The 9,474-nt window shown below is 42.1% G+C and overlaps 1 protein-coding gene across 6 annotated transcripts in view; it reads right to left on the bottom strand.

The window, feature by feature from the left end:
- The window catches only part of LOC108681496 (regulator of MON1-CCZ1 complex), an 18,169-nt gene continuing 8,695 nt past the window's right edge, over positions 1–9,474 (bottom strand). For 4 of the 6 annotated variants that reach the window (XM_047882089.1, XM_047882088.1, XM_018170530.2 and 1 more), the window contains exons 7-15: positions 6,522–6,630; positions 6,078–6,255; positions 5,390–5,484; positions 5,025–5,148; positions 3,670–3,886; positions 2,386–2,780; positions 2,002–2,177; positions 1,151–1,445; positions 1–664 (exon numbers count right to left, since the gene is read on the bottom strand). In XM_047882089.1, the coding sequence (XP_047738045.1) occupies positions 582–664; positions 1,151–1,445; positions 2,002–2,177; positions 2,386–2,780; positions 3,670–3,886; positions 5,025–5,148; positions 5,390–5,484; positions 6,078–6,255; positions 6,522–6,630 (1,672 nt within the window). In that variant the 3' untranslated portion in view covers positions 1–581. The remainder of the gene's footprint in view (positions 665–1,150; positions 1,446–2,001; positions 2,178–2,385; positions 2,781–3,669; positions 3,887–5,024; positions 5,149–5,389; positions 5,485–6,077; positions 6,256–6,521; positions 6,631–9,474) is intronic. The other 2 variants (XM_018170531.2, XM_047882090.1) reach the window with 2 other exon arrangements.

Below are 9,474 nucleotides of genomic sequence, written 5' to 3'. Positions count from 1 at the left end.
ATTTATTAAAATATTCAAAAGTTATTCAACTTTGTAATTATTATAAGAAGAAATTTCCCATACTCAAAATATTAATCCTTTGCTACCACTCATGGTTATAATACAATAGCTTTGGCATAAAATTTCAGCAGAACTAAAGATGCCCACGGTGCATCTACTATAGATGCCACTGTACATCTATACTTTTAATCAACAACCAGGCTCATCAGTTGTGGGTCAATAATTAATTTAAATTAATCATTACTGCAGTATTATGCAGCATAAGATCTTAGTCGACTTAACGCTATGTACAAGGGATAGGAATGCAATTTTTCCGGCTCTTATAACATTGTACGTTATAAGACTAATTCCCCGAAAAATATTTACAAAAGTACATTGTAAAATCAGCCTAGCGTAAATAGGATGAAAAATAAGCAGAATAACCTTAAATACAATTATGAAAAAACATTATTTATAGCAGAGAAAGCAGCGTGCTGCTGGGATCTAATTCGTACGGGGGCAAATGAACCGTGGGGACTATTGACGTAGAGATACATAGCAAGACAAGAAGATAAATACTATGACGTTTCTTGCAGTCAGCGTCACGACTGTACAGAAGCTGCGTAGTCTGGTAAGGACCCGAAGGTTTTCTTGTAATGTTGAATGTACGTCTCGCAGTGATCACCTGAAAAAAGCTTTGAATACAAAAATTGCGTGGGAAATTCACCAGCGTTAATAATTTTCTTTATTTCAACAGCATTTTTCTGCTAGAATGAGACTCTAAATTTAAAATCACTCTGGGGAAAACCGTCCAGGCTTCCAAAATTCAAGTATCAAACTCAAGCCATTACTCATGAATTTAATTAACTTTTTGATTATCAAAACTTGCTTAAAAAAATGGGATAAATCAGCAGTGCGATAAATATGCATTATAAATTTAAGAAAGAGCCGTAACACATTTTAATACGACTAGAAGTACGGAAGAAATAAGTATTAAAACATACATTTCTTAGCATTTTTATTTCCTTTTTGAGGGGGGAGTAAAGTGGATCATCATTTTTTTAGTGGTGGGGAACTATGTTTTTTGGTTAGGGGAACTATGATTAATCTTTCAAGAGTCTATGAGGCGATTTTAATTAGCATATCGATGCACAACTGGAGCCCTACTCACTCTCAGTAAAAGGCCTGCTGCCACGGAGTCTTGTATTCCTCAGAGCAAAGAGCGTAAACACGGAGTAGAAGATGGCATCGTCGCCTGTGTGCAGAGCAGCTTCGAGGAACTTCCTGCAGGAGAGTTGGTCCTCCAGGCCGTTAGCTCTGGCATAACGCAGGGCGGCGGTCACGAGCTTGTTGGCCAGCAGGACTTCGATGATCTCCTCGTGGGCGGTGCGGAGACGACAAAGCATGTCGAGACTTAGCTGGACGCATGCTGGGTACACCCCACCACGGGACAGCAACACGCATGCCTGGGCAATGTGAAGGTTAGAATACCCAGTCACGGGACAGCAACACGCATGCCTAGGCAATGTGAAGGTTAGAATATCCAGTCACGAGACAGCAATACGCCAGCAGATTCGTCAAACAAATTTATAGCTTTGATATTGTGCGAATCTACGCACTTTTCCAAAAATGAGTGGAGGTACAAACGAACAAAGAGCGTTATGACCAATCTATGAGAGGAAGGAGTTTAATCTTCATTACTTCGATGCTTAACTCTGAAGTTAAAATCCTCATGATACAAGACGCAATTTTAAGGAGAAATAAGTGCATGAGCTCTTCTGCAATATGGTTGAGGCAGCCTAGAGCGTCCGAAGTAAGATGTTATTAAAAATAAAAATTGAAAAGCAAAGAGAATACCAAAAAAAATCACCATATCTGTCATTTCTAAAACCAGGTCATCAAGGCACAAAAATATGTCACACACAAAAAAAACGATGTCATGTCATCACATAAAGATTTTTGTGGCACTTTATTAACTTTTAAATTTCTCGTGAATTTAAAGCAATCGAGAGACATTAATACCAAGGGTTTTGTGTCAGGTACGATGTGGAATTGCAGCAGCTGATGCAGCTGGAAGAAATTGCCGGTGTTAAGGAGGGCGTTCACGATGAGCTGGTGAAGGAAGTCTGGCACTGGCAGACCGGCAGCTGACAGACTTCTTACATAGTCCAGCGTTACCGATACCAGGTAATTGATACCTGCAACACAAGCAATTATCTTCACTGCAAATCATGGCGCTCATAGATTGTATAGGCTTAAGATGATTGTTAGAAGAAGCCTTTTTCATAACAACATAACAATTATATCAGTCATTAACTGCAAACAGAATTGGCTTCCAATTAAAATAAGAATTTCAAGGGTTCTCAAGGTTCTCCTTCAGTAGTCATAAAAATACATGAACCTTACTCTCATCCATAGCTTCTGAAAAAGCATCATTTGATTTTCCATCCTTGACAGCTGAATTTTTCTTTAAGGATTTATCCGGCTCGCTGGCGTCTAGCAAATTTACTGCCTGCATCTTATCAGAAATTTCAGAAGACGAACTCAATTTGACGGCTTCAGAGGGTACCTTCAGTTTTTCGTGTTCCAGAAATGGATTCAGTTTTTCAGATTCAGAAGATGCATCAACTTTTACGACTTCAGAAGATGTATTGATTTTTGCAGCTTGAGAATGCGCATTATGCTTGACGGTAGAGTTCTGGGCGAGTTCCATGAGAGGAGCCAGCACAGACTGGTACATGTCCACTGCCTCGACCACAGCGGCGGGCGTGATGGTGCTCAGCACGTTGCCGCCATTCCTGCTAAAAATAAATAATTAAGATTTTATACAGTGGGGGAAATAAATATTCGTACACTTGAAAAATCGTATTTTAATTTATGTAAGTACACAAACTTAACAGGAAAAGTGATTTAAATTATGTATAGAGACGCATAGTATTCAAAAATACTATCAAAAGAAATTAAATCTCAATGATAGAATTAGTTGTTTTTGGGAACTTGTTAGTTCTTTACCTTTAACCATTTTTGAGACCTTCTTGTACTACGGGCAGTTGCAGAATGATCTGGTAGTTGCAAAATACGTTAACTATGGTTACTGATTACATTACTGGAACGTGCTACATGTTTCTAGTACATTCTGGAATGTTCTGGTGTGAAATATTAGTCAAAAATTGTTTTGTACGAATACTTTTTTGACCCGAAGAAGTTAACATGTTGCATTAATTTTTGTTGCATTGAGATTTAATTTCTATTGATGCTATTTTTGAATACAATGCGCCTCTATACAAAATATAAATCACTTTTCCTGTTAAGTTTGTGTACTTACATACCTACATTAAAATACGATTCTTCAAGTGTACGAATATTTATTTCCCCCCACTGTATAGGAATAATGTATGTAGGAGTTTTCGTTGGGAAGTTGCAGAGGTAGAGGTCACTACAGGAATGTTTTCAGGCATCTTGATTCTAGGCAATAATCGTATCTAATTTAAAAGTTCTTCCACAGATTTGTTGTGGTAAAATTTTGCACTAAAAATGGTGGTACATCTTTGAAGGTAGCTGATATCCATATAGCACTTCTATAACAGATTTATGCTCCATTTGAGTTAACATACACTGCCGTGCATGTATAATCGACAAAGAAAACACCGAAGCGGTGCTAATTTTTTAGCTCTTCCTACCGCTAATCACCTTGGCATCAGAAGTGGGCTGGTGGAAGGCATTAAATTGCTGCCCACGCCCCCCAGAACGATGCCCATGGGTCCTGTCGCCCCACACTGAGCTTGGGCACACAGGGCATCCAAGTGGCGTCTGTAGCCAGCGTTGAGGACGTCAAAGCAAGGGCCGAGAATGTGTAGGGCGCGACGTTCTGTCACGCGTCTTATGGTCTGCAGCAGCAGCGGTTTGGCTGATGCGTGGATAGGAGAAAAGTGTGATAAACGAATAGTTTAATATTATTAGAACACGAGAAAAGTAAAATTAACCATTAGCTAATATGATAAATGAGGAGAAAACTATGATAAAAATCAATTTTAATATTAATAAAAGTTGAGAAGTGCAACAGTAGAAGTGGTTTTGCTGATGCACGAATAGGAGAAATTCAACCTCAATTTAATATGAAAGAGCTTGATAAATGTAGCGGAAGACGTGGTTTAACTTGCGAATGAACTGGAAGGAGTTTAATCCGTATAATAGGGTAGGAATCGAGTAATTGAACGGACGCAGTAGATTGGCTGATGCAGGAACAGGAAGGAGCTAAGATAAACGATGGGTCTACAATAATAGAACTTGAGAAATGTAGGAGCATAAGTGGTTTCAGCATATCAGGACAAACGGTAGAGAGAGCAGTTTACTTATTGCACACACAATAAGTCATTAAGTAGAAGAAATGTGAAAAAAAACAAAATCACACACCGAGGAAAAATATTCAGACGAACCTAAAATTGCAAAAAATTTTCAGTGAAGGGTAGGAAAAATTAAGAATATCTTGGAAATCTTTAGGACTAGGGGCCAAGACTAAACTGATACACTGATATTTCAAAAGTAAACTGATCTATTGTTTTCACTAAAGTTTAAGACTAAAGCATCTATTGTGTGCTATTACAGGTCAATTTATTGTTTGTTATTAGGTTTAAGACTAAAACATCATTTGTAAGCCATTAAGGCCCTTTTCCACTATGAGACTCTGCGGGGCTGACGCCTGAAAAACTGGCTTTTTCAGGCCAGACTGAAGCAGTCCGGCCCACAAAGACTGGCTCATCGGCGAATGAAGCACTGTTCAATCTTTAACTACCGAGTGAGCCACTCATAGCGGCAGTGTCGCTGTGACTTCCGTCCCAGCAGGTTGTGTATTGCTGTCGCTCTAATATAGGCACTGATATATCGCGCGAGGCGGAGCTGTAGTCCAGATGGAACTAAGTCTCGATCCAAGCACATGCGCGTAGTGGAAACGCGCACGCCAGTTTTGAGGCCCAGTCATGTGGATTATTGATCTCAATTCTTCAGAGTTAGTCAAGTGGTGGAAAAAGGCTTCTACGTGCAGTTACCATGCCGCCTGTTGAGCAGGCAGCTGATGAGCTGCAGGCTGTCAGAGAAGGTCGCAGCGAAGGCTGGCAGGTCGAGCTGCAGGTTCCAGAGGCAGCCTAGACGAGCGTCGATGATGACGGACGGCTGCAAATAAGATGTCATCAATTGATGTAAGATTTATCGATTGATATTGATAATGAAATTTACAACATCAATAAGCTGAAATTAATAATCAATTCCCCCATGGCTACAGGATCAGACTCAGAGAAATGGGTGAGACGTCGTCCAAATAGCGATGTATTTTGTCATTTTTGGACAAAAGGACTCATCCCTTTTTCTGAGTGTATTATCAAATCCTCATGGATCTGGGATCCTAATGAAGTACCTGGAACACGACCCAAGTGGGGGCGTAGAGCTGGCACGGTATTTGCGTGACCAGAGCGGACCCGTCGGTTGTGCTGGTCCGACGTCCTGATGCTGCTGCAGGATGACGAATACTTGCATTAACTCTTACCGAGGAAGGTGGACAATTTCACTTACCAGTAAGAAAAACTGATAAGAACATGCCCCGTGGTCGCTTTTTTTTTGTCAAGTAAATCAAACTTGGACCAAAGCACATATTTTAGTAGAAAACTTGTCATGAACAACAAGCGTTATCCTAAGGGCAACATTCATTATCCTAAGGGCAACATTCATTATCCTAAGGGCAACAAGCATTGTCCTAAGGGCAACAAGCATTGTCCTAAGGGCAACAAGCATCAAGTGATACCAACCCTAAGGGTTGGTATCACATAGGAAGAAAGATATCGCTACATAAACAATTAATCTAATCAGAAATTAACTTTTACCAGCCGAGGATCACTAAACAATTAATTAACCTAATAAATGATAAATCTTTACCGCCACGGATCACTTTATAATTATCTAACCTAGTTGTCCACCGATCGCTACATAAGTAACAACCTTAATCGTGGCTAAATCTCTACCGGCCACAGATCGCTTTATAATTACCCAGCATAATCCACTGCAGATTACTGTATAATTAACAAACGTAATCATAGCTAAATCTGTACCGGCGGCTCCAGGAGTGCGCGGCGCGGTTTGGTCGGCATGTGCTGAAGGCACGCCCGAGGTGACGGAAGGCTCCTCGAGACAGAAGGGCCTTATGGGCGCGGGACGCGTGGCGGGGTACACGAGGCAAACATCTTGACGCATCTCTGTTCCTAGGGCCACGTCGAACACTAGTGATACCTGCAGGGACAGAGATCAGCGGTAAGAGAGGGGGGGCTGAGATCAGAGATAAGTGAGGGGGGACGGAGACTAGTGATACCTGCAAGGGCAGAGATCAGCGGTAAGAGGGGGGGGGGCAGAGATCAGAGTTACCTGGTAGGAGGGGACTCTGAATTACGCGATCTAGATATATATTTTAGAGGCCTGATGATGAACGATGATGAGGCTGCTATCATCTCACTTTAGAGGCCTGATGATGGACGATGATGAGGCTGCTATCATCTCACTTTAGAGGCCTGATGATGGACGATGATGAGGCTATCGATGACGTTGACAGCAAATCGCCCCGTTAGCTCCAACTGGCAGATGTGCGTCAGCTTGAAGCCACTGCTGTCCCTGTAAATTATCCGAACATTATTAGCCTGGTAATTGTAAATGCTTCATTTTTAGTAATTCTGAAACTTCTTAATAAACATTACCGAGAAGGTTCAAGTGAGAACAGCTAGAAATTGAATAAATCAAACAAAGAGATATTATATGATTGTTAAGGTACATGGGGAAAGTTTTAGCCGATACTACAGGCGGCAAATAAATTCCCCTTTTTGTTTTACCGGCCAAGAGCATATACATGCGAAAATAATTAGCCAAACAACATTTGCAAGCGTTAATACTTCATTAGAAGTCGTCAGGTGAAGTCTGCCATTGGTGGGAGAATATGGAACATAACAGTAATGACGAGTTAGAGAGGTTTTTGATAAATCAGTTGGTGAAATTGTAGCAACTTCAGCTGAGGCGATAAAAGTTTAGTCTATCAACGCAGTGTGTATGGGAGAAAGTAGGATGGAGAGATAACTTGGACCATTATCAACTTTCGTAAACTCACGGTGCGGCACAGATGTACACACCACGGATGTTGCAGCCCAGCTTTCCAGTGCAAAGCTCACAATCTTCTGACAGCAAGTACTAGCATTATGTTACTTTCCATCGAAGAAATAATTAGCGTAATATTTTAAATAGAAAGAACTTGCTGCTTATTCTATCGACTAAAACTTTCTCCATGTACAAGGTGATTCACAGAAACTTCCTGTTTTGTTTTTCGCGCCAGACAGCCAGATGTTGTAGGGAAAATGCGGGGAGCATTTCATACGAAGGTTAAGGTTATGAAGTTTTGTCCCGCCTAGCCAGTTGCCACTATGCCTTGGAAAACAGAGCAGCGTGCGTCTGCTTTCAAGGCATACTTTTCTACTGGCTGTTCCATTATCGCTACTCAATGAGCATTGTGTACTCGGTTCCGTATTCGTCCCTCAGGTTGTGTTCTTGATGGGAAATTGCTTGTTACGTGGGTGAAGACAATTGGGACAAGTGTGTCAATGCAAGAGGGTCTGAAGGTCAGCAGATTGCCACAACACCCAAAAACGTAGAGAGTTAGATAGGCGTACCTGCGTTCTCATCACCGTTCAGCACGTAAACACGCCGCTATTCTGAAGATTTCGAATAGCTGTGTCAAATTGTCTGTGACACAAGAACTCAGCGAAAATTAATTTAATTTCATTGCTCGCCAAAATGCATGCGAAGCGCTAATAGAAAACATGCCACACGAAGCTTCTTCTTTTGCCGGGTCATCTTAGATCAATTGCTTACAATGTCTGTCCAAAGACCCTACTTCATTTGAAGAACAACATACGCCAAGCCATCGCCAACATACCCGTCAATATGCTTTAGCAAGTTGAACGGAATTTCAAAAATCCATAATGAGGGCTGTCATTTGTCCAATGTCATCTTTAAAACGAAGTGATACAAAAATTCAGGTGTCTCTTCAATAAAATTTATATTGTAATGATCTCTTCACTAGTTCTCTTCTATTGAGTTTCAAAACATGAAGTTTCCGTGAATCACACTGTACAAGAAAATTAGGTATGCTAAATTCATCTTTATTCACATGACATGACTATTAAGTGATGATTATTATTATACGCAGTGGCAGCAGACACTACAGTGCTGATGCGTGCTGACTTTTGCGACGGCCTATTCCATGATACACTTTTGGAGCCAGAAACTGCAGTTGCATTGCTGTCAGCGGACCACAAATCGGAAATGCGTGACTGCGCTTTTCTTTTCTCTTCACTGTGTCGCTTAGCTAACTTGGTGAAGGAAACACGGTTTTAGACGAAATCGTTCCTGTTTGTCTCAGTTACTGGAGCTTCACCACCAAATCCTGGCCAAGCTGGAGGAGGGGGCCGGGGTGAACGTGGGTGGTGTATTTGGACTTCGTGAAAGCGTTTGACAAAGTTGACCATGGAGTGCTCTTCAGAAAATTAACACTGCTGGGGGTCGGAGGTGATTTGTTGGCATGGATCCACAGCTTCCTAATAGAAAGACTACAAGCTGTAGTTGTTGGAGGCTCGAGATCGAGCAAGGCTAGGGTGAAGAGTGGAGTACCACAGGGAACAGTACTCGGCCCAATCCTCTTCCTCATTCACATCGCCGACATAGATGTGGCAGTGAACCACGCCTCTGCATCGTCATTCGCGGACGACACCAGGATATTAATGACCATCACGGACAGGACGGACAGTGAGAGGTTGCAAGAAGACCTTTCTGCAAAATATGACTGGACCCAAGTGAACAACATGCAGTTCAACGGGACCAAGTTTTCGATTCTGAGACACAGAGGTAGCGGAAGAGCTGGTATGGAGCACCGCTACCTGTCACCTGAAAACTCGGAAATTGGGACGAAGCGACTCGTTCGTGATCTAGGAGTGTTGCTGAACAATCGGGTCAATGTTGGTGATCACGTAACGGCAATAACCGCAAGAGGTAGGCGACAGATGGGGTGGATCTGGCGGACGTTCAGAACAAGAGAAGCGGAACCAATGATCACAATTTTAGAGCCCTTGTAATACCAATTCTTGAATACTGCTGCCAGCTCTGGACCCAGTTCACACTCGGCGCAGTGAGGCAACTGGAAGGTGTCCAGCGAACCTTCATTTCCAGGATCAGAGGTATGCAAGAGTTGAACTACTTAGAGAGGTTGTTGTTGTTGTTGTTGTGGTTCCCCGGTCTCAATTTTACAAGAGACCCCCCTCGCGCAAGTACGACACCACCGACAGGGGGTCGCTCCAGAGCTGTAGGGTCGAGGTTATGTGGTGGTGTTGTCTGAGGTCCTGCCAGAGCGGACATTCCAGGAGAATGTGAGTGATTGTGTGGGGAGCTCTCTGGCAGGATGGGCAGGTGTCTGTG

This window comes from Hyalella azteca, unplaced genomic scaffold (assembly GCF_000764305.2).
Source record: "Hyalella azteca isolate HAZT.00-mixed unplaced genomic scaffold, Hazt_2.0.2 contig9625, whole genome shotgun sequence".
Taxonomy (NCBI): Eukaryota; Metazoa; Arthropoda; class Malacostraca; order Amphipoda; family Hyalellidae; genus Hyalella; species Hyalella azteca.
This window is presented reverse-complemented; position numbering and strand designations above follow the sequence as displayed.